We start from the raw sequence: 24,680 nt of genomic DNA on the forward strand, positions 1-24,680 counted from the left end.
ATGAAAAAAAGGGCCTTGTCTGCCTCCTAATAATACATTATATAGTGTAATGCTTTGTTCCAAATATATGATCAAACGCCTACTTATACAGTAAATTATTCTATTGTTTAGGAGTAGAGCAGCAGAGTGTGGCAATGATAGTTGGTGTGGCCTCTAATTCAGCTATGTGATAGGGTTTACTATTTTGTACTAAGTATAGATAGACTCTGGTCTCTAGGTCATATTCCTGGATTCAGCCAAGGCATTTTCCATACAACTTGAATTAATTCATGACACAGGATGCATAATCAGAGAGGTCAAGAGTGTTTTACATGGTTTCTAACTAGTATCTATACCCTAATTCTTAAATGGTATCTCAAGATCTTATGACTGAGTACTAGTTACAGTACTGCTTACAGCACTAGGTATTTTTAACTACCCAGAAACAGACCAGGTGATAAAAGATACCTAATAATGACAAAAGAGAGTACAGGAAAGGGGGTTCGATTAGTGAAGTCATCAATGTTACTGAGTGCTTGACCTTAAATTTTTGGTCTGACACATGGCAGTTGTAGGAGCATGGGCAAATAATTTAACTTGACTGTACCCCATTTTGCCAACTATAAAATGAGGCTATAATACACAGACCTAAGAACATGATGTTTAAAATAAGGTTAAGGGTACTTTTTGTCCCCCTGTGGTAGACAGTTTCTTTTAATTTTTTAAAAGCTAAATACAAAGATATGATTCCTGGTTGAACCATCAGAGGTTAAGGGTATTTAGGAGTGCCTGGCTGGCTCTGTCAGGACAGTATGCAACTGTTGATCTTGGGTTTATGAGTTCAAGCCCCATGTTGGGTGGAGAAAGAAAGGAAGGATGGAGGGATGGAAAGGAAAGGAAAGGAAAGGAGAAAGGAAAGGAAAAAGGAAAAGAAAGATAAATAGATTGATTAAGGGTATATAATGCTTAGCGGAGGGCTTGATACACAGTAATTTCTCAATAAATATTAATCCAGAATAACAGTTGTAGTAGTTCTCAAAACAGCTACAGTAAGATAGTATTAGCATCTATGTTACAAAATAAGAAATTCAGTCTCATTAAAGGACTCTTAAGACTTATTAGTTATAAATTATTTATTAAAATCTTATTATAATCTTATTATAAATCTGGGTCATAGATCAGTTGATCTGCCACAAAAAAGTTTATGTTTTTTTCCTATTATTCCTACTGTATTTCTGTAAGATTTTTCTGTGGTTTACTTTTATTTTCTTATGGATGAGTCAAAAGAAGTTTTAAGCATTCCTAAGTATCATCTTTTTGTGAGGCCTTCTGTGGACCAACAATTGAGATACATTAGTCATTTGTTCCTCTTAATTCTTTTACCTTGCTTGATTTTGCAATGTACAACACACACTAAAGGGTAATAGTTTTCATGTTCTGCTTTCACCACTAAATACTAAGCACCTCGAAGTCTGACATGTGGTCTATTTATTTTGCCTAGTGCACAGCATAGTACCTAGTACATCAAAAGTTTTCAATAAAGATCTATAAACCTGAACTAAAATAGATTACCAAATCTTTTACTTAGTAGCTTTCCAAAAAAGTAAAAGCAGGTTAAAGAAAACTTTTTTTAAACAATTGCTTCTTATTTTAACTCTGTCATTTTACATGGCAACTGTCGGGATACTACAGAATCCATCTAATGAGGACTGATATACTGTATGCCAAAGTGGTAGAAGAAAAGAAAGACATTACGATGAAGCTATTTTCTTCTCAGAAGTGATCACAAAATGCCTTCTTTATATGGAATAAATAGTCACGAATTCCCAGCTGTCTAATCCAGATCTTTTAAAACAATGTATTCAAAAAAAAAACAATGTATTCTAAAAACAAATGTTAAGTTACGGAGTACCTGCTACTTTTACTTGATATACTATTGCTCCCTTCCAATATTTTAGTAAATGAATCTGAATGCTGTCCAATTATTGCAGTAAAATAAGACTATGGATAAAGCATTTCATATTTTACACTTTATTCATTTCCTTCCATAGAAAAAAGAAAATTCAGGTACTTTTACTAAGCTAGTTAAGAATGGCTTTTATTCTATTAACAATTAAACTGTTCAGATAGGTAGATCAGAGAGGATGCTTTTGGTTGCAAGTAATAGAAAACCAACTCAAAGTAATGTAAATACTATGGATATCTATTATCTCACAACATGGTGATGTGGTCCAGCGCTGAGACAGGTTTCAGGATTGGCTAATCCACCAACTCCAGTATCTCTGCAAGGATCCACATTCTGTCTCTATATTTTGCTATCTACAGGGTTGGTTTCATCTTAAGGCTACTTATCTTCATGGTCAAAAACTGGCTGCTACTAATAATTTAGATTATATTCTTCCATGTTCACATCTAGCAGGAGCCAAGCTGTCAGTGGCTTTCTTCAGAAGGAAAAAGAAACTTCCCAGAAGCTCTTACATATTACTCTTCATGTCTCACAGATCAGAACCATTTCATATGCCCATTCCAAGACCAAACGTTGTCAAGGGCAATGAGATCTGTAGTCCAAGCAGATCCATCTCTTGAAATAAGGTCAAATTTCCAATCTACATTGCTGCTACTCAGTAGGGAAAGGTAATTACAGAATGATATATTATGTCTACTCTTGGAAGACTAAGATATACTTCATAATTTCTCCATTTAACAAAAAATGAGAACCATGTATGTGCCAGGCTTTATGCAAGATGATTCAGATATAACTATAGAAAAGATAGATATCATCTTGATGACATGGTCCTTTGGTTTAGATGGGGAAAACAGACATTAACTAAGTAATCAGCCAGTTGATTCCTTGAAGACATCATTATAACTGGAATTTGAATAATGAACAGAAGGCTGGCAGGCACAGAGAGTGAGAGGACCGAGGAGAATCTTTTAAGACAGAAAATGTAGCTTTTAAGAAGACTGAGGCAGGAAGTAGCTTAGCCTATTTAAGAAAATGGGAGAAAGCAATTTTGTTATAGTATAATCAAGCACTGAAAAAAACTGAGCAGGACACATCTGAAAGGCAGGACTGACAAGAATTCTGTGGGTAGTTTTTAAGCCACGTTAGAAGTTTAGGATTTTATCCTAAAGGCAATGGGAAGCCACTGGAGGGTTTAAGTAGGACAGTGACAAGATTAGAATTGTTTTACACAGTGCATTTTCTGCTCCTTCTGAATGAAGCAGTATGGACTAGAGAAGAAAAAGGTAAGAGTAATAATCAGTATATTACCAAGAGTTAAAAGATAGAGAATAATTAAGAGTGTATTCCAGGAGGGCAGGGGAAAGAGGACGACTTAGTATGATGTTAATATAGGAAGACAGAAGCACCGTGATTCAAGTGTTATTTAAGGTAATAAAATCAATAGGATTTGTTGATTGACAAGATGGCGGGGGGGGGGGGGGCGGGAGGGAAAGGAAGGTTTCAAGGGTGATATCCAGGTCTCTAACATAAATTATTAGATAAAAGATTAGAGCATCTATTGAGATGGAAACATTTAAGGAGGCTGTATTTCCTAGAAGAACAAGTTTTTAGACATACTGAGGTTTTTCTACCTTCTTAAAAATTCTTACATCCAGAGAAGTTCTTCTAGGGCTGTTCTCATTCAAACAACTTAAGAAGTGGTATTTGGGCTAAGTAGGAAAAAGGAGGTAGAGGAATAGAACAGGAAAATATTTCTAAAACCTTAAAAAGAGCTGCTTATTTTTTTTATGGGAAAATTACCCACAAATTATTAAACAATACTATATACTATAATCCATTGCTATTTTATTTATACTGACATTAAAATGTTAAAATTAGTTTGTAGTAAACATCACTAAAGGACAACTAGAGACTCAAAGACAAATTTTAAATTCAACAAGCAAACTTTTTTTACGTTTATCAAAAATATTCTCAAATGTTTAAATAATTGAGAGCAACTGCCTTTAAAAATATGTCACTTTAATTATAGCTGACCTTGAACAATGTGGGGATTAGGGGCACCAACACCCTCCACAGCTGATTAACATATATTCTATATACTACATGTATTATGTTCTCTATTCTTATAATAAGGTAAGCTAGGAAAAAATGTTATTAAGAAAACCCTGAAAACACATATATAGTACTATACTGAATTACAAAAAAAAATCTGTTTTTAAGTGGATCTATGGAACTGTACTTCTAATCATTGTATTTTTAAAATTCAGAACATATTTTAATTTTTTTCAGAACGTATTTTAATTTTTAACGTATTTCACAATATCAGTATTTTTATAAAATAAACACTCAAAAATGTTTATTGTTTATTTTACTTACCTCTAAAAGAAAATCCCCTAGATACTGAATTGGATAAAATGGAGCCTTAAAATGGTCTTTTTCTTGCTCAGCCTTGATTCTTGCATTACTGGCAATCACATGAGTTATTCCACTCTGTGAGCTTTTTGGTAAAATAACATTTGCTTTTCCAGCCTCCAGAACTCTAAAAATGTAAATAGTATAGAAAGTATTTTTTCTTTTTTTTTTAGTATAGTCAGTTAAATTATCTAAATCAATTACTTTCTAGGAGTAGGAGTAGAACTTTCTGAAAGAATTATTTGAGTGCCATGGAGAATAACTACTGTAGTGATTTCTTAAATTATAAGTGGCTCAGAGAAGATGATAAGAAATCATGCTCTTCTTTCTACTTATCCACTTCCTGATATGGGGAAGACTTTTAAGAATCAAGAATACTGAATTTATTTCCTAAGGAAAAGTCACCTCCATAAACCAAAAGGATAATGAGAGAAGTTTAGGTAAGCAGCTACCTCAGAGGGCAACATACCTCCAAGGAAATCATTCTAAACCACAAAAAAGTACTACAGTTGCCAGCATTCTTTAAAAAAAAATTAGTCTTCGATTATTTATTTAAGATTTTATTTATTTATTCATGAGAGACCCAGAGAGAGAGAGAGAGAGAGAGAGAGAGAGAGAGAGAGAGACATAGAGAGAGACATAGGCAGACGGAGAAGCAGGCTCCACACAGTGAGCCCAGTGTGGGACTCGATCCCAGGACTCCAAGATCACGACCTGAGCTGAAGGCAGGTGCTAAACCGCTGAGCCATCCAGGTGTCCCTCGATTAATTAACTTTAAACATCCCAAGAGTTTCATGCAAGTTCTAGTTGTGCTTAGGATTTTTAAAGTCACAAGAGAACAATGTTATCACCTAACAGTAAGAAAAAACAAAAAATCTCTAAAAACTTAACTTTCCAGAAGTCCATCAGAGGACTGAGGTAACAACCAATCAAGAAACTTAATTTCCCTAAGAGCGATAAAGATAAGCCCCTTTGTGAAGAGACTGGAGACTCAAAACTCTCATTTTGCCAGGATGCAGGAGAGAAGTAGTGGTCATAAAAATAGGTTAAAATAAAGTAAAACTCTAACAAATTTAAGAGCCAAGTGCAAGTACTATGACAATTTACAGTATCTGAGAGTCAATGACTCCAGGAAAGTCTACCCTCACTTGCAAGCTCTTAGCCACAGACCTCAGTATTCACGAAAAAGATTAATGGCAGATAACAGATTCCCTACCAGGTAGCACAAGTGGGCCATCAAGAGATAGACCTAAAACCAAGTCCACTTCCCTGGATCCTTCTGTCATATGAAGCAAATGTCCAAGTCATTCGGGTAAGGTAAGAAAGTCTTATACTTTCAGAATCTAGGAAAAGATGCACTGCTTCTATTGGGAGAATGTAAGTAAAATCCACGTGCCTCGAGAAAAGGGCAGGAAAACGTCCTGCTGTGTAGCCTCAAAATGGATCCACTGTTTCTGGACAAGGGATAGAAGCAAAAGCCATCTGTCCCTGGACAAAGGGCAGAAGAAATGCCACTCAAACACAGGTTCCTTCATTAATACAAAACAGAAATCTAATAGTGGGGCAGAGGCTAGAAATTCTCTCTTGTCAAAACCCTACTCATACATACAAAGCAGAATTTGGCTGCAATGGGGGACTGAGACACAAATATTGAGAAAGTCCTAACCCCAGAGAACAAGAACACAGAGAATGCTTAGGACCGAAGTCTATCTAGCAGAACCAAAAACACATCTTATTCTTACCCCCAACCTAGAGAGGAATAACAAGCAAGAGAGGAAAAGAATGACCAGAGTCCTTCTGTGACCTAGCAGTGCAGGGACTACTGAAAGCTGAGAGCGAAGCAAAAACATCAATCGGAAACCCTCCAGCACCCTAGAACCCAGGTCAACCGTAAAGAAACTGTACTCCACTGCAGGAGTAACCAGAAAGGATGCAGTGAAGGTAACTACAGTATTAACAAAACCTCAAACCTGCTCAAAAATTGACAAGATTAATTCAACTACCCAAAAGCCCATTTTTGGATATAAATACTTATCACAGCCTCTACTGCTATATATGCAATATCTATACATGCAATAAAGAATATAAAAGACATTCACAAAAAGAAAATCAAACCACTGTCAAGAGAAAAAGGAATATAAAGCACAGAGAGATGATCCATTTGTTGAAAGTATCAGAAAGGGACTTTAACAATTACTGAAATGTTTGAGGATACAAAGGAAAAATTGAACAAACTGCACTAAGAGATCAGGAACTGAGAACTGAGTACATTAAAATGGTAGAAATAAAAGTTACTATATCAAAGGATAATGTCTTTGACAGGCTTATGAACAGACTGCATGCAACTGTGGATGGAATCAATGAACTTGATCGGTCAATAGAAATTATCCAACTGAAACACAAAAATGGGAAAGTTAAAAACAAAACAACATAAAAAAAGGTGGAAAAGAATTAAATGGTCTAAAATACAAGTAATAGAGCACAAGGGAAAGAACACAACAGAATTTAAAACTTAATGGCTGATAATTTTCCATAATTAATAAAAATTAAAAACCCACAAGTCCAAGCAGTTCAAAGAACTCCATGCAAATAACATGAACAAATAAATAATAGACAAAATCAACACACATACACATCTGGACACATTATCAAATTGCTAAAAACCACAGGTAATATGTTGCTTTTAAAATTTTAATTTCCAAAAAAATAAAAAAAAAATAAAAATAAAATAAAATAAAATAAAATTTTAATTTCCAATTGTTCATTTCTAGTATATAAAAACACCATTAATTTTTATTAATGACTTATTATCCTGTCATCTTGAATTCAAGAATTACTTCTAATAGCTTTTCTGGATAAATTACTTAGTATATGTCCATATCTTTTAGAAATAAAGACAATTATTTTTATTTCTTTCTAACTCTGTCTCTTATTTGTCTTTGCCTTATTGTACTGTCCAGATCTCTAATAAAATATTGAATAGAAAAGGTCAGAGTCTGGGCACTTGGGTGGCTTAGTTGGTTAAGTGTCCAACTCTTGATTTTGGCTCAGGTCATGATCTCAGTGTCTTGAGATTGAGCCTCCTGTCAGGCTCTGAACTGGGCGTGAAGCCTGCTAAAGATTCTCTCTCCCTCTTTCACCCCCCATCCTTTTCCCCTATTTCCCTCCCCCATCTCAGGAGCTCTTGGTCTTTCTTTAAAAAAAAAAAAAAAAAAAAAAAAAAAAAGGGAGCCTGGGTCACTTATCTGCTATTGGCTCAGGTCATGATCTCAGGGACCTGGGATTAAGCCTTGCATCAGGCTCTCTGCTCAGCATGGAGTTGGCTTCTCTCTCTCCCTTTGTGCTCTCTCTCTCTTTCAGATAAATAAATATTTTTTTTTAAAGAAGAAATGATCAGAGTGAACAACCATTTAATTCCTAATTACAGAAGAAAAAATCCATGATATTAAATTTGTATATTTTTACATTTATCAGTTGCTCAGGTTGGAAATAAAAAAATTCTTAACAAAATACCTGCTGACAGAAACTGCAATTATTAAAAAGTGGATAATACTTTATGATAAAATACAGTTTAGCCCAGGAATACAAGTTTGGTTTAACATTTAAAATTCATCAGAAAAATTTACCATATTGATAAAGGAGAAAGCCAATTATCTCAAGAGATGTACATAAAAACTTTCAGAGCAATCAATCCATTTATAATAGGTTCCCAAAACATGAAGTACCTAGGATTAAACTTAGCAAAATATGTGCAAGATCTATACAGTGAAAACTATAATACACTAAAGGCAGAAACCAAAGAGCTGGAGAGAGATGCAGTTTATAAATAGGACAACTCAATATTGTTAAGATCTCAATTCTTCCCAATTGGACCCATAGATTCAGTAGAATCCAAATTGAAATCCCAGCTTGCTTTTTTGTAGAAATTAACAAGGTGGTTCAAAAATGTATATGGAAATATAAAAACTCCAGAATCATCAAAATTTCTAATAGGACGAAGTTGGGAGGCTCACCAGCCTGATTTCAAGACTCATTATAAAGCTACAGTAACCAAAAGTGTGCTTTTAGTATAAGGTAGACACAGATACCAATGGAGTAAGAAGCCCAGAAATAGATCACACAAATATAGTCAAGTGGTTTTTGGACAATAGTGCCAAAGTAAGTGCAGAGCAATTGAAATCTTGCAAATTGCTAGGAGAAAATGTAAAATAGTACAACTACTTCAGAAAATAGTTTGGCATTTTCTTATAATGTTAAGTACACAACTACCATCTGAGCCAGAAATTTCATTCTTGGTATTTACCCAAAAGAAAAAAAAAGTACATGAAGGCTTTTACTCAAATGTTCATAACAGCTTTATTTATATTAGCACAAGTGGAAAAAAAAAAAAAAAAAACCAAACCAAAACCAAAAAACAAATGTCTATCAATGGGTGAATAAACAGTGATACATCCACAAAGTGGAATACTACTCAGCAACAAAAAGGAATGAATGCCTGGTACACACAATAACCTGGATGTATCTCAAAAACAATGAGTTAAGTAAATGAAACTACATCAACGGAGTATATACAAAATAATTCCATTTACATGAACTTAAAAAAAAAAAGACAAATCTAATGTATGGTGACACAAAGGAAATCAATGGTTGTCCTCTTGACTATAGTTGGGGGGATAATAAGGGTGTATAAATTTGTCCAAACTTATCAGAATGTATACTTAAAATGTGTGCATTTTATTTGCCTATAAATTATACTTCTGTAAAGGGGAAAAAGGACTTTTGCATCTCCCTACAAGTCATTGCAGTCTCAGAATATCCAGTAACTAAAAAATAGAATGGAAAAGTTAGAAAGAAATGAAATAATGAAGGAAACAGCATTAACCATGAAGACTGTACTATATAAACCCAGAAAAACGCTTTTGGAAAAATTGAAAATTATTTCAAAAATCTTCCAAGTTTTTTTTTTTTTTTTTCTAATTTTGCTTGAGTTAGTCAAAAGAAATAACATGGGAAGTTAAACAGAAACCCAAGAAAAATTTAAAGCAATACTATAGATTTTATTCTGTTGGACACATATACTTAATTAAGTACAGAACGGCTTAACTTGGAGATTACAGGGTAAATCACCATGGCCCATTTAGATGAAATCAATAATTTCAAAGAACTACAAAAAAGGTATTCAAGCAAACCAAAACTGTTTTTTCATCCATTGCTTTAGCTTTTACGAGATCTCATCTTACCTTACAAGAGAATCACTTCGTTTATCAGCTCTAACAAGGAGGACAACTTTCCATCTGTGGAAGGCTCCTGGAGCACCAGTGCGTTTCAGTTCTTCACGCCATCTTTTAGGTGCAGATTGCATTTGAGGTGAATAATGGGAGTCTTTTTCGATTTTATAGCCCCATTCATAAGTTGTTTCATCAAGCCATCTGCCACTTTTGGCACTATGAATTATGTAGTCCTTAGTTAGTACCCACTTCCCTAGAAAACAAATCAACTCTCAGTCACACAAGAATTTTGTTTCTAATGAATGCTCAAGAATAAAGACCAAATATCAAATAAAATTTGACCTTGTTCATCATGAGACTAAGGCCACACTACAATGCCAAAATTATCTTTGAATTATGTTTGTTGTCCCAAATTTTTGGTAGAGTCCTACATCACTGAACATTGTATGTAGCCTTTCCCATAATTCTAAGTCTAAATGTTACTAAATACAACCCTAAGACTTAATAATAAGATAAACATGGTATTAAACTATGTTATTATTATTCACCATTTTGCTGAAATTTACATCACTCTTCTTATGCTAAAAACTTCTTTAATCATGTTTACAGCAATATTACACTTTAAAAAACAAATTTACTGACAGAGAATTTTTCAAAGTAATAATATTCTGTAGTTCTTTTATCTTGGTATTGGTCATTTTTCTCAACAGCAGGGAAAATATGTTCTTTTTTTTTGTGGAGATAATAAATCCAAATATCTTTCTGGTAAATTACTCTAAAAAATAGTAAATTCAGTGAGTTAAATATCCTTTTTTTTTTTTTTTTTTTTGGATGATCAGTGGACTAATAATATGCTAGCTCAATCACAGTAGAGGAAACTAAAAAGGAACATCAAGGGTGACAGAGAGAGGATGACACTAACTCCTAAGCTGAGTTTATGGAATTTAAAATCTCAGTAAAAAATAGATCATTGCTTGATAGCATGGATGGGAGGGGAGGCAGAAGGAGAACAAAAATTCTTTCCAATGACAGATAAAGAAAACAAACTTGACTGAAAACAGCTGAGACCGACAAAAGCAGTTTTTATGGGGGGGGGGGGAAGGGTTATTGTTGTGCCCAATGTTTTTGTTAAAAATTTTTTTCTGACATAAAACACAATAAATCTTTGGTAAAATAAGTATTCTTGCCTCTGTTACATTTTCATGTTTTACAAAGTTCTACTTAGAAAAATAAGAAAAAATATTTTAATAAATATTTCAGAAAAATATTCAGATAAAACCAGATTTATGTTTGATATAATAACCATACTATCTTACAGAGAATAAGGTCCATTTTTCTAACATGAAGATTTTTTCAAGGGAGAATAGTAGTTAATTTACCTGCTGCACAAGCTGCTAAAAACTTTTCACTTTTACACAGGCGTTCAGCTATAAGATGTGTACAATTTTTGTATTTCTGGAAGGAAAAATGCAAATGAAAAAATGTTAGTAAGATGTCTTTTATAGCACATTCACTTTATTCTTATAATATCAAGAGGGCACTTTATCATTCTTAGGCCAGTATTATTTTTCAAGTCTCTCTTAAATATTTTATAAGTTTCTGTACTCACCTCACTCTTAATAAAAGTGCAATCTAGTTTTAAAAGCAATTTGCCTAGAGCTTCCTTTTCTTCCATCTTAAATCCTGTCATTTGGATGATATGCTTTGGGGCACCATCTTCCATCTAACATATATACACATAAAGAAGATAACATATGTTAAAGATAATTATTCACAGGATTGACATAATTATTTTTTCTTAACTATGAGTGATAAAAAAACAAACATATAATGAATGAAACATATAAGGCTTTATTGTAAATACAAACGTTAAGACTGCTTATGTGCAAGAGAAATTGGTTTATGAACTTATCTTCCCAGGGTGCCTGGGTAGTTCCGCCAGTTAAATATCCGACTCTTGATTTTAGCTCAGGTCATGATCTCAGGGTCCTGGGATTGAGCCCCATGTCCAGCTCCGCGTTAAGCACAAAGTCCACTTGAGGATGCTCTCTCTCCCTCTCCTTCTGCCCCTTGCCCCACTCACATGCTCTCTTTCTCTAACATAAATAAATAGTTATTCAAGAGACACACAGAGGCAGAGACATAGGAAGAGGGAGAAGCAGGCTCCTTGAGGGGAGCCTGATGTGGGACTCCATCTGGGGACTCCGGGACCACCACGCCCTGGGCCAAAGGCAACCACCAAGACACTAAGGCATCCAAATAAACGTGACGGTAAATAAATTTGTTTTGCGGTCTGAATGTCAGAAGTTTGCATTCCAAGAAAAAAAAAGAAAAAAAGAAGTTTGCATTCCTACATTGACACTAAAACACAGTGATGAATGAATAAAATTCTTCAGAAAGTTACCTACATAAATGTTAGTATAGTGATACTAGCTTCATTTTAAAAGCACTGTTTTTGCTAGGAACTTCTGAAACAAGTACCCTGTGCACAATGAAACCTGATCAAATTTTATAACAATTTTTAAAATATTTCTGGACAAATATTGGAAAGTACATAAACTTCTGTTACAGAAGTTGATAGAACTCATGTTCCCACAGCATTTACACCAACTATGTTAGGATAATAAGTACATACAATGACCCTGGATTCTATTCCCAATCTACATTTCGTAACTCTGCTATATGTTAATTTCATCACCTAGAAAGTAGACTGAGAAAAATCATAGTTTTCAAATTTATGTAGACCTTAATACCCATATAACTGTAGTTCATGAAGCACTTGTATTTGAAGTGGCACATTTTTTTTTTAAAGTTTTTTTTTTATTTATTCAGGACAGACACAGAAAGAGAGAGAGAGAAGCAGAGACACAGGCAGATGGAGAAGCAGGCTCCATGCAGGGAGCCCGACATGGGACTCGATCCTGGGTCTCCAGGATCAGGCCCTGGGCAGAAGGTGGTGCTAAACTGCTGAGACACCGGGGCTGCCCCTGAAATGGCACATTTCTTAAGCAAGAAAGACAATACCTCACAGTATTTTTAATGAGAATACAGGATTTTGTTTTAATGACATTAGAACTTCAGAACTGATAGCATCTTAGACAAAATTTAGTTTCTTTTTATAGATGATGAAAACAGGGACTACAGAAATTGGTAATTTTCCATTTCTCTAACAATTTTGTCACTATAGCTGTAGATTAGTGTTTAATTAATGCCACAGAGCAAAAACAGTTCAACTCTTTACAGACAATTAAAAGGAAACTAAAAAATTATACTTGAGTCCATGAATAGTAAGAAACAACTGGTAACAAGTGTTACATAGAAAAGACAAGTGTATAAAGAAAAGAGTTCTTTATAGAAATTCTATTGTCAAAGGCTAAATATAGGGGCATCCTGGGTGGCTCAGCGGTTTAGCGCTGCCTTCGGCCCAGGGCCTGATCCTGGAGTCCCAGGATCGAGTCCCACGTCGGGTTCCCTGCATGGAGCCTGCTTCTCCCTCTGCCTGTGTTGTGTCTCTGCCTGCCTCTCTCTCTCTCTCATGGATAAATAATATCTTAAAAAAAAAAAAAAAAAAGACTAAATATATATAGATACTAAAAACATAGGAAGTACATACATATATGTGTTTATGTAAAAGGTGAAATTCATTTTTGAGTAAAATGTCAAAAAAAGTCTATGAACAATTTAAGGCTTAAGGGTTAAGGGTTAAGGCTTAAGGGTTAAGAGTGAACCTTCCTTTCCTTTGAGTGATGTCAGCTAAGAGTAAGTACACCTGGTTTATCTCTCTACTCATCATCACTCCTTGTTTTGGGAGAAGTTGCTTGAGAGAACTAAATGGATATGCTTTGCTAGACATACCTGCATACTTGCAAAGATAGTTCCTATTAATGCTTTTTGACCTGTCCTAAGAAGCTGCCAGTAGTAGTCTTAAAGCCTCATGAGTAAATGAATTTCAGAGATTATGTATTAAGTAGCACACTAGGGGAAATGAAAAAAAAAAAAAAAGGCAGCACACTAGAGTTGCACAAAGCTACCTCCTCCAGGGTACCTGAGCCACTCAGTTGGTTAGGCATCTGCCTTTGGCTTGGGTCATGATCCTGGGATCTGGAATTGAGTCCAGTGTAGGGCTCCCTGCTCAGCAGGAGGTCTGCTTCTCCCTCTCCCCTCCCTCTGTGCTTGGGCACTCTAAATAAATTAAAATCTTCAAAAACAAAACAAAACAACAAAACATGAAAAAACTACCTCCTCCAAACCAACTTTTATTCAGTAAAAAAAGCTGTTATTTTGATCCCAAAATATCACTTTCTTATTTCTCTATTGGCTCCAAAGGAGACAAAGGGATATAATGCACTGATCCTCTAAAATCCTAAAATTAAAGATAGAGAACATAAAGTGTCTTAAGGATAAGGCTCTTCAATGACACATTTTTTAAAGTTAAAAGGTTCTGGGGTGCTTAGGTGGCTCAATTGGCTTATCAGCCAACTCTTGATTTCAGCTCAGGTCATGATCTCAGGGTCTTGGGATTGAGGCCTATGTTGGGCTCCACGACTCATCGGGGAGCTGCTTGAGTATTTTCTCTCTCCCTCTCCTTCTGCTCTTACCTCTACTCCCAAAGCACTCTCTCTTTCTCTAAAATAAATGATCAAATAAATATTAGAATAAAAATATAAGTGTGTAGGTGGCTCAGTTAATTGTATAACTCCAGCTCAGGTAGGTCATGATCCCAGGGTCCTGGGATCAAGACCCATGTCAGACTCCCAGGGATTGTGCTTCTACCTCTCCCTCTCAAATAAATAAAATCTTAAAAAAATAAAAATAAAAAATAAAAGTTTAAAGGCTCTGATACAAAGCTATATATACAATGTACATAATAGAACTTGGTGTCTTATGAAAAATCATTCATGTGTAATATCATCATCAGTAAATAAAATGTAAATGGCGTCTTGCTGAAGGAAATCTTCCTGTATTAATCACCAATTTTTAAACCAATTTTATGGGAAATAGGACATAGTTCCTGAATGATACTATCCATTAGTACAGACTGGTAATATATAAAATCTTTACAAAGAATATGCTCTGTTGCTCAAAATAATGATTTAGTCTGATGCAGAACATATATTAACACATAGACAATAAAGCCGCAAGTGGATTATAAGGCAGATGACCATAATGAGGGAGAAATTCTATTAATTTTAGGGAAGTAAATAAATCCTTTAAGCAAGTTTCCTTTAGAAAATGATAGGTCCTGGGACACCTGGGCGGCTCAGTGGTTGAGCACTTGTTTGCCTTTGGCTCAGGGCATGATCCCTGTGGTCCTCAGATATAGTCCCCCATCAGGCTCCTTGAGGGAAGCCTGCTTCTAACTCTGCCTATGTCTCTGATTCTCTGTGTCTCTCATAAACAAATAATTAAAAAAAAAAAAAAAAGAAAAGAAAATGGTAGGTCCTCCTTGAAAAAGCAAAGCAAAGCTTGAGGCATCACAATTTCGGAATTCAAGTTCTATTATAAAAGTTTAGTGATCAAAACAGTACGGTACTGGCACAAGGAGAGACACGTAGATCAGTGGAACAGAATAGAAAACCCAGAAATGAACCCACAACTACACAGTCACATCATTTTTGACAAAGCAGGAAAGAATATCCAATGAGAAAAAGAAGGTCTCTTTGACAAATGATGTTGGAAAACTGGATACCAACATGCGAAAGAATGATACTGGATCACTTTTTGATAGAATACACAAAAATAAATTCAAAATGGATTAAAGACTGTAATGTGAGACCTGAAGCCATAAAAGTCCTAGAGGAGGACACAGGCAATAACTTCTTTCTAGATGGGTCACGTCAGGCAAGGGAAACAAAGCCAAAAAGAAACTACTGGTATTTCATCAAAATAAAAAGCTTCTGCACATCTAGAAAGAAAAAAAAAAACAATAAAACTAAAAGGCAATCTAGGAAGGGGAGAAGACATTTGCAAATGATATTTATCTGATAAAGGGTATCCAAACATTTGGATATTAGCATCCAAAATATATAAATACCTTACCAAATTCTATACCCAAAACCCAAATAATCCAATTTAAAAATGGGCAGAAGACACAAATAAGCTATTTTTCCAAAATAGACATCCAGATGGCCAATTGACACATGAAAAGATGCTCAACATCATTGGTCATCAGGAAAATACAAACCAAACTATAAGGAGGTATCATGTCATACCCATCAGAATGACTAAAATCAACAACATAAGAAACAACAGGTATTGGTGAGGAAGCAGAGAAAGGGGAACCCTTCTGCACTGTTGATGGGAATGCAAGTGGGAGAAACCACTCTGGAAAACCGTATAGAGATTTCTCACGAAGTAAAAACAGAACTACCTATGATCCAGGATTTGCAGTATTAGGCATTTACCTAAAGAATAAAAAAAAAAAAAAAAAAAAACTAATTCAAAGGGATATATGCACCCTGATGTTTTTAGCAGCACTGTCTACAACAGGAAAATCATGGAAAACAGCCTAAGTGTCCACTGACTGATGAATGGATAAAGATGTGAGATATCTTTACCTATAGACCTAGATATAATGGACTCAACCATCAAAAAGAAGGAAATCTTGCTATTGGCAACGACTTGAATGGAGCTAGACAGTATTCTCTGAAAGAAGGTCAGTCAGATAAAGACAAATAACTGTATGATTTCACTCATGCGGAATTTAAGAAACAAACCAAACCAATGGGGGAGGAAAAACAGAGGCAAACCAAGAAAAAGACTCTTAGAGAACTGCTGGTTACTAGAGGGAGAGGAGTTAAATAGATACTGGGGATTAAGAAGTGCACTTGTGAAGAGCACCAGATGATGTATGAAGTACTGAATCACTATACTGTACACCTGAAGCCAATATTACACTGTAAGTTAACTGGAATTTAAATAAAAGCAGTAAAAAATAATTTAAAAAGAAAATGATAGGTTAAATACTAGGTAAGTGAAATTCAACATATCTTAATATCATTCTGGTATTCTAATGGAAAGGCAATCTAATTGGTTTTATATTTCTTGAAAGCCACTTTTATCAGAGGAACACAAGTGTTTTTTGCCATATTTGTATTACCTACTACACTTATGTATATATTTTAAAGTTTCAAAAAGCTATTTCATAAGCTATATCAAAAAATGTTGCCAAAAAAGGAAAGTTTGATTAGCTTTAAAAACCTAAAATCTTGGGGCACCTAAGTCCATCAGTTAAGTGTCCAACTCTTGATCTCAGTACCCTGAGATCAAGCCCGGAGTCTGGCTTTGTGCTGAGCTTGGAGCCTGCTTGGGATTCTCCCTCTCTCCCTCTCCTTTCCTCCAAATGTGCTCTCTCTCAAATAAATAAATAAAATCTTAAAAAAAAAAAAAAAAAAAAAAAGGTAAAATCTTGCCTGTCTGGCTATCCCAAAATACTAACATACAGAAACTACTGTTAAATAATTGGAATATACATACAGAAAGCAATTAAAAAAAGATCACTGTAATACTATCATCCAGAAAGTTTTAAAGATTGGCCTTTAAATTTTATTCTTCTGCTTCCTGAGAACTAAATGTATGTTATATAGAACTATAAGGGAAAAAATTATCATACAATATTCTTCTTTTAGATTAATTAACTGCTATTTCACAATTTGAATGTTTATTATAATTGACACTTTAACACATTTTGATACATAATTATTAAATGATTTGGATGTGTATCATGCAAACTTTTATCTTAATTATATTCTTTTCATTTTTAAATTTTTTTCTTAAAGATTTTATTTACTTATTCATGAGAGACACAGAGAGAGGCAGAGACATAGGCAGAGACAGGAGTAGACTCCACGCAGGGAGCCCGATGTGGGACCTGATCCCGGATCCTGGAATCAGGACCTCAGCCGAAGGCTGATGGTCAACCGCTGAGCCATCCAGGCATCCCTCATATTGTCTTTTTAATGGAACAAATACACCCACTTTGTATATTTAACAGCATTTTCTGTTAAAGCAAGAGTCCACAGTAAAATTAAAGCGAACCAACTGTGCTTAAGGGTAGAATTCAGGAAAGTTTTTTTAATGCAATTTCTTTCCTCTGAGAAACAATTAAAATATGAAACTGAAACTAAACAAGCAAGAGGAAAAGGAAGAAATACAGGTGAAATAAGAGGATGTCCTGATTCAAACATTCTGCAAATACAAATATTAAAAAAGAAATCGCAAAAATGAATGAATGAATGAATGAATGAATGAAATCACGGGGCAGCCCAGGTGGCTCAACAGTTTAGCGCCGCCTTCAGCCCCAGGCATGATCTTGGAGCCCGGGGATCTGGTCCCACGTCCAGCTCCCTGCATGGAGCCTGCTTCTCCCACTGCCTGTGTCTCTGCCTCTCTCTGTGTATTCTCAGGAATAAATAAAATCTTAAAAAAAAAAAACAACAACAACAAAAAACAATTCGGGGTACCTGGGTGGCTCACTTGGTTAAGTGGGCTGACCCTTGTTTTGGCTCAGGACACCATGTCGGGTCTTGGGATTGAGCCCCATGTTGGAGCTCTTCTGGGAGGAGTCTGCTTGGGATTCTCTTCCACTCCTTCTGCTCCTCTCCCTGCTGTACTCTTTCTCACTCTCAAATCAACCAAGCAATCTTTTTTAAAAATCAGAACACATGGCATTTACTCACAAGTTTATCAGAAAACCTGGGCTATTGGCTAATCTTTCATAGAACTGTGAATCCTAGTGATAGCACAGTAACTAGCACAATTTCTTAAAAACAAATTCTAAGAACATAATTGAAGAGCATCCCATAATCAAATGATCTACTGGAGAGAAAAGTTTACAATACATTCAGCAAAGCTTTTTAATACCATATCCTATGACAAATTTACAGGCGGGATCAGAGATTGAACCCCCACAGATACACAAAAAATTGATAGCTGTATATACAGAAATAGCCGCATAGAGATATATGGGTAGAATTGTTTTTATTTATAAAATTGGCAGCGTAATAGTTGTTCCTATAACCCTGCAGAATTAAGAAAACAAGAAACAATAGCCTGATATGTCAATGAATCCAAGGAAAGCCTATATATTATCAGCTTAACACCTACTAATGACTGAAATCATTCAAAGTCCTTATAAATAGGGTCAAGTTTTGTGTGGGTGATATGTTCTGGGGTATAGGGATCAAGGGTTAATTGCTAGACGTCTTCTAGCACAAGAAAGTAAATCAACGCACTGCAATATAATTCTATCATTGGTATTTCTAGGGAAATTATAGCTTTTTCTAGAACTTGTAGGGGGTGGTCCTTCAGGCATTTATCAGAACATACTATCCTAACCCAACAAAAGAAAAAAAAAAAAAGAAAGCATTTATTTAAAGGCTTTATCTTTACTGTCAAATAGTGAAAAATTGTATACTAAATTCTCAGTTATAAAAAAATGCTTTTGCAGTAATTTTTTAAATGTTGTAGTGATTAAAAAAATATCCAGTTACTTACCTTGAACCATATAATACACACAACTAAGGAGATAATGACTGTGAACAGAGCTGGCATTTATGCAGAGAAAGCAACTGTCTCTGTGGTGTGGACTTTCCCAAAATATCTCCCACATGGGCCTATCCCTGATGCCTGAAATTCCTCTGCAGTTGGTGCTAGTTAGAAATGCAAATAAACCTATAGCACTCATCATAATTAAGAACATTTTATTATGTACCAGTTTTTTAGGTCCTACGAATTCTTTACAATAGAATACGCAGCTAGAACATATTTGAATAGGACACACACAGTATGTTGAAAAGAGAAGTCCGGGAAAAGTAGAGGCAGGAATATAGATGAATGCAAAGGTCTGGTTCGGGACGGAAAATAAAAAAAACAGGGTCTAACAGTTCACTAAAAGAAGAGAGTGACCCCAAAAAACAGAGGCAAGGGTACTTAACAAGGTTTGTGACAGGAAATGCTACTCCGCATTACAAATGATTTTATGATCAGCCATAGGATATCAGAATTTGGAAAATATAATGCACTCTATTAGTATGATAATAACTAAGACAAAGGATTAAACTAAAAAGTTTATTTGCATTTAAGAAGTAAAGAATACCCGAAAAAATTTCTAGTTAACTTTAATTAATCCATGATTATAGAAAATTTAAAAAATACTACAAAGAATATAGGAAGATTAGTCACCTCTAATCCCTGCTCCCAGTAACCCACTGTTAACATCTGGGGGCAGGGAAAGAGGTATGACTTTAATGTTTTATGTATGTGTGAAAAAAATACATATATAAAACAAAATTGAGATTACTATGTAGTTCTGTATCTAAATTTTTATTTAAAATTATATTGTGATCATTCTTCCATTCCGGTGAATATGCATTTCAAGGCCACCAGGTTGAAAACTAATGGCTTCTAATGTTGTTCTAGTGAGACATTTTGATTTTAAATCTACTTCTATTCTGATTTTAAATCTAAAGAAAATCTTTGAAAATTCCCTATTCTCAAAAGGATATATCAACACTTGAATATAATCAATATTGCTGCTTTAATAATTTTAAGATTTTCATGGTTTCTCTTATCTAAAGCATTTAACTGGTAAGTAAATAAGTGAAAAAGGTCAAAGCACTGGATCTCTGTTTTAACCAATATTGCAAAATGCATACATACGGTGATACAAATCACTGTATTCATATTGAGTAAACTATCGTTTGGCTCTGAACGCTAGAACATCAAGTGGAGTTTAGGAATTCTGTACCCTCTTGGCCTAGGAGCCAAATTAGGCCTTTGGCTTAATATCATTCAGCTGGCCTTTGGAATTTTTCTTAAAGATGTAGTGTCCATTTCCTGATTCCTCCTTTACAGATACGGAGTATGTGTATTTATGTGTGTGTGCATATGTGTATAGTTATGGGACTGAGATCCCCAGTGGTGAGACCTGAGGGACACTTTTACTTTACTGGCATGATTTGGGAAAGAAGCAGTTTGCTCAGGGTGACTGAAGAGAGGGAGGAAATGAAGAAGTTGCAGCCAAATGACTGCGGTGAAGAAGAAATGACAGACTAGGAGGACTTCCAGAGATGTTCAATCCATCCAGTACCATACAATGAACAGGCTGAACTGGAGATACTACTTTTATGGATAAAGGGGCCCTTAAGGGAACAAAATGGACAAGAGAGACAATGCTCAGGGAACAAAGAACGGACAGTCTATGCTGGTTAGCCATAGGGGATGAAAGTCAAACCTGCTTTAATTTTTTTTATTTTTATTATTATTATTTTTTTTATTTATTTATGATAGGCACACAGTGAGAGAGAGAGAGGCAGAGACACAAGCAGAGGGAGAAGCAGGCTACATGCACCGGGAGCCCGATGTGGGATTCGATCCCGGGTCTCCAGGATCGCGCCCTGGGCCAAAGGCAGGCGCTAAACCGCTGCGCCACCCAGGGATCCCTGCTTTAATTACTTAGTAGGAGCATGGTATGTAAGGTGAACAAGCAGGAGTTCACTTTTATTGAGAACCTATTATGGTCTACCCACTACATGTTAGTTCATTTCCTCATGGACAATATAAGTGTTGTTTACCCTTCCTACACAGACGAGGATACTGGGGAATCTTAGCATTTAAGAAACTAGCTCGTGGATACACAGCTGGCAAAATGGCCAAATCAAGGTTCAGTGCAAAGATCTGCCTGTTTCTGCAAAAGTTATATGCCTTTTCTACGATACCACTTTGACTTAAATTTCAGAATTTAGTCTAATACTTTTAACCACATTATAATTTTACAAAGTAATCTCCTTTTAGCAAGAAAAAAATACACTGCTATAAAGGAAATCTACTAGGAGGCTGAGGAGATATTTAGACGATGAGTATTACTGAAAATATTTAAGCACAATTATAAAAATAAGACCAAGGTCTAAAATTTCAAAACATTTTTAAGAACTAAAGAGTGCCATTTTGTTTTCCTTACGGAAAAGGAAATTTTCATCATTTTCTTCTCCAAACGGATCGTGTATGAATTAATCACCAGACTAATTCATATGAGCTTCACCAAGAATAAACAAAACAGCCTACATAAATATAATTTCGATATAAAGTAAAAACTAAGTCAACTTAAAAGTTTCAGGAATATTTTACTTTTAGGCAGTAAGACGTCCTTAGAAAGTTAGAAATTGGGCAGCATACCACTTCCATTAGCATATTTATGGAGAGTCGATTTCAAGGGTTACATAATATTCCATTATAGTTGTATTACTGAGAAACAGGTTCCTCACCTTCTTCAGGTTTTATTATTCAGTCTACATGCAACAGTTCATTTTGAAAATTGTTTAAGCAGTGAAAAGCCTATCTTAGAATAATGAATCAGAAAAACACTGTCTGATTAATAATGTCACACGACTAGTTTTCCAAAGAACCCAACTGCTTTTGGACATTAGTGAAAACTGTGGATACTCATCTCAAATCACAAAACGTTTGATTTCGATTATGAAAGGTAACCACATTTCACCACTATTTCAAAGGCTTTCACCTGACTTATGCTTTCTGCTTTAAGGAAGCAGGAAAACAGTCAATCCTCCAATTGAACCTAAGTCAGTAAGGGGGGGGGGGGGGGGGAGATCTGGATTTAGAAAACAGATATAAAAAGGGGCGGATTTGTATTTATCGAAGGCTAATTGTCTTCACAATAACTTCCACATTCAAGTATTTAAAACATCCTAGGCCATTTAAATCAAGAATAACCCTTTTAAGTTGGACATAATCAGATTAACCCCCTTATATAAAAACCCACCGCCGGCATTCAATGTACGTGCTGAACACCTGCGATACAAGCAAAACGTCCCTGAAACGGGAACGTCTTGCACATCGTCACATACTCCTAGGAACTGAGGCATAACTTAACCACAGAAACCGAAAAGTTCACAAGGCACTCCGTCATCCGTACACCGTCAATTTAAATCTTCATTCCTAAGGTCTCAACGGGGAAGGAAAAAGGAAAAAAAAAAAAAAAAAACAAGGAGTGGGGGGGATAGAATCATAAAAAAAGGGGGGGGGGGAGGAGGGGCTTGTCGCTTCCAAAAACAAGCTCCATCTAATTTCGAGGTCAAATCCTGATAGGGAGCATCCGTGACAAATCAATTCTGTTTTTCAGTATTAACCAGAGACTTTGGAAGTGGAAGAGATCTCAGGATAATCCTCTAGGCTCGTTCCCAGCCTTCAGGCAGCTGAGACAGTACAACCCCCAGGCGCGTCCATCCTTCTTTTAGGGGAAGAGTGTGTGTGTGGAGGTTTAAAGGCATGCAGCCGCCGCAGAGCAGGGATCCGGACCGCTCGGGTCTGTTAACAAAGGCTACCGGGGAGACAAGACTGACCCCATTTCCCCCCGTCACTGGTAGGTGGGCCTGCGGCGGCGGGGGGGGGGGGGGGGGATCCCGGCCACCTGCACCGACGCTCCATCATGACAAGCAGCCAAGAGACTCCCGCGAGAGGCGTCCCAGCGGGTTCTATGGAAACGGGAGACGCGGGCGGCCTAGCGCCTTCCTGGCGGGGGAAGCCGAGCCGCCTTCCTGGCGGGAGCCGCCGAGCTGCGCCAACGGGAGGCGGGGGCAGCCGCCGCAGCCCGCGCTGCAGACGCGCTGGCGGCAGTGCCGGCGGCGGCCGGGGCGCAGCGGGGCGGGGGCTGCGGGCGCACAGCTCCGGGGGCCCGGCCGGGGGCCGCGGAAGGACGCAGGAGAAGCGGGCACCGCGGCGCTCAACCCCGGCCCCCTCCCAACCTCACAACCGGGAGCCGTAGAAACTTTGGAGGCACGGGGTGGAGGGGGCGGGGAGAGACCTCCCCAGGGCGCCAGGGGACACTGCGTCTTCCGAGCTGAGGCCCTTTACCTTCCCTGCCGGCGAGCCTGGGCTGCTTCCCTCGGGTGGCCGTGGGGACCGGGGAGACGACTGCCGCCGCAGCGCTCGCCGCCTCACTAATCCGGGCTCTGGGAAATAATTTCCCGCCGCGCGCAAGGCTGCCCCGGAAGCGGAGGTAGCACTTCCGGGTGGTTGTCAGTGACGCTCCCGAGCCGTCGTCAGGGTGGTCTGAGCGGGTGCCTGGCAGCGCTGTGGCGGGAGGGCCCGGGCTTCTGCTACTTCGGCGCCAGACGTGGGACACCGGTAAGCGATTTTTTATTTTATTTTTTTAATTTTTTTATTTCAACGTTGCCTCCTGGGCTTGATGTTTCTGGCCGGTCGGGGCGCCGTGTAGCATCTTGGCGGGACCCAGAAGTGAGCGGGAGGAGTCTGCATCGAGCCCTGGGGGCGCTTGACCCCTGCTGCTGCTGCTGCTGCTGCTGCTGCTTCTGCTGCAAAAGGCCCTGGGATCCTGGCTTATCTCCTCCTCCTCCCCCCGCAGGATCGCTCCCCAACTCGGAGCTTGACCTCGGGTCTGCAAGCGAGGCCGAAGACGATGTATATATACCGCGGCTTGTAGCACCGAACCTTACCCCCGCCCTCCTCGGCCCCCGCCCCAACATTCAAGGAGTGTCGTTACCGTCCTATTGGCAGGACTGAGTCCCCCTTGATTCCCGAGAGCTACTTTCCCATCCTTGTCCTGGGTACCGTTTCCATTGCCCGAGGTTGCACCTCTTAACGTTTTAGACGTGGGGGTGAGGGCGTCGTTCAAGGTTTAGAAATTATACGTTCCCGCCGCTGTTTGAATTGGGTAAGAAGGGGGCTTTGTTTCCCTGACCACCACGGGCTGAGGGGGCTTGCCATCCACGTTGTAGCTTTTGGAAACCTGTGCTCCCAGAAGTAGATGTGCTTTCAGGACGGGTGCTCATCCTCTGGTCTAGGTTTCCTACATAATGAAGGATTCAGGAGAATTTGGGAGGTCAGAGGTAACCACAATAGTTTTAAAGAGATAAATTACTTCCTCCGGACGGATGACGTGAGGAAAAAGGTGTTCCTTCCACTGAAGATTTGAACACTGTGATGTAGGGAACCATGGCTACTTCTTTCTTGTGTAATGCAGTTTCCTCGGTTAAGTAGTAAGGTGCAGTTTCCCTCACCACCTTGTATTTAAATCACTCCTCCCCCTAAAAGGCAGCTAATTTTGATCCCCGAAACAT

General features: G+C 37.3%; 2 protein-coding genes across 5 annotated transcripts in view; one reads left to right on the plus strand and one right to left on the minus strand.

The window, feature by feature from the left end:
- The window catches only part of SLF1 (SMC5-SMC6 complex localization factor 1), an 84,358-nt gene that overhangs the window by 53,039 nt on the left and 6,639 nt on the right, over positions 1 to 24,680 (minus strand). For 2 of the 3 annotated variants that reach the window (XM_038532325.1, XM_038532327.1), the window contains 4 exons: positions 11,195 to 11,308; positions 10,965 to 11,040; positions 9,598 to 9,838; positions 4,322 to 4,484 (listed from right to left, as the gene is read on the minus strand). In XM_038532325.1, the coding sequence (XP_038388253.1) occupies positions 4,322 to 4,484; positions 9,598 to 9,838; positions 10,965 to 11,040; positions 11,195 to 11,308 (594 nt within the window). Of the gene's footprint in view, positions 1 to 4,321; positions 4,485 to 9,597; positions 9,839 to 10,964; positions 11,041 to 11,194; positions 11,309 to 23,454; positions 23,609 to 24,680 lie in introns of those variants that run through there. The other variant, XM_038532326.1, reaches the window with a different exon arrangement.
- KIAA0825 (uncharacterized protein KIAA0825 homolog) overlaps positions 23,284 to 24,680 on the plus strand; it is a 382,383-nt gene continuing 380,986 nt past the window's right edge. For both annotated transcript variants that reach the window (XM_038532321.1, XM_038532323.1), the window contains exon 1: positions 23,284 to 23,727. The gene's annotated coding sequence lies outside the window, so the exon portion shown is untranslated. The remainder of the gene's footprint in view (positions 23,728 to 24,680) is intronic.

The sequence above is a fragment of the Canis lupus genome, chromosome 3, assembly GCF_011100685.1.
Source record: "Canis lupus familiaris isolate Mischka breed German Shepherd chromosome 3, alternate assembly UU_Cfam_GSD_1.0, whole genome shotgun sequence".
NCBI lineage: Eukaryota > Metazoa > Chordata > Mammalia > Carnivora > Canidae > Canis > Canis lupus.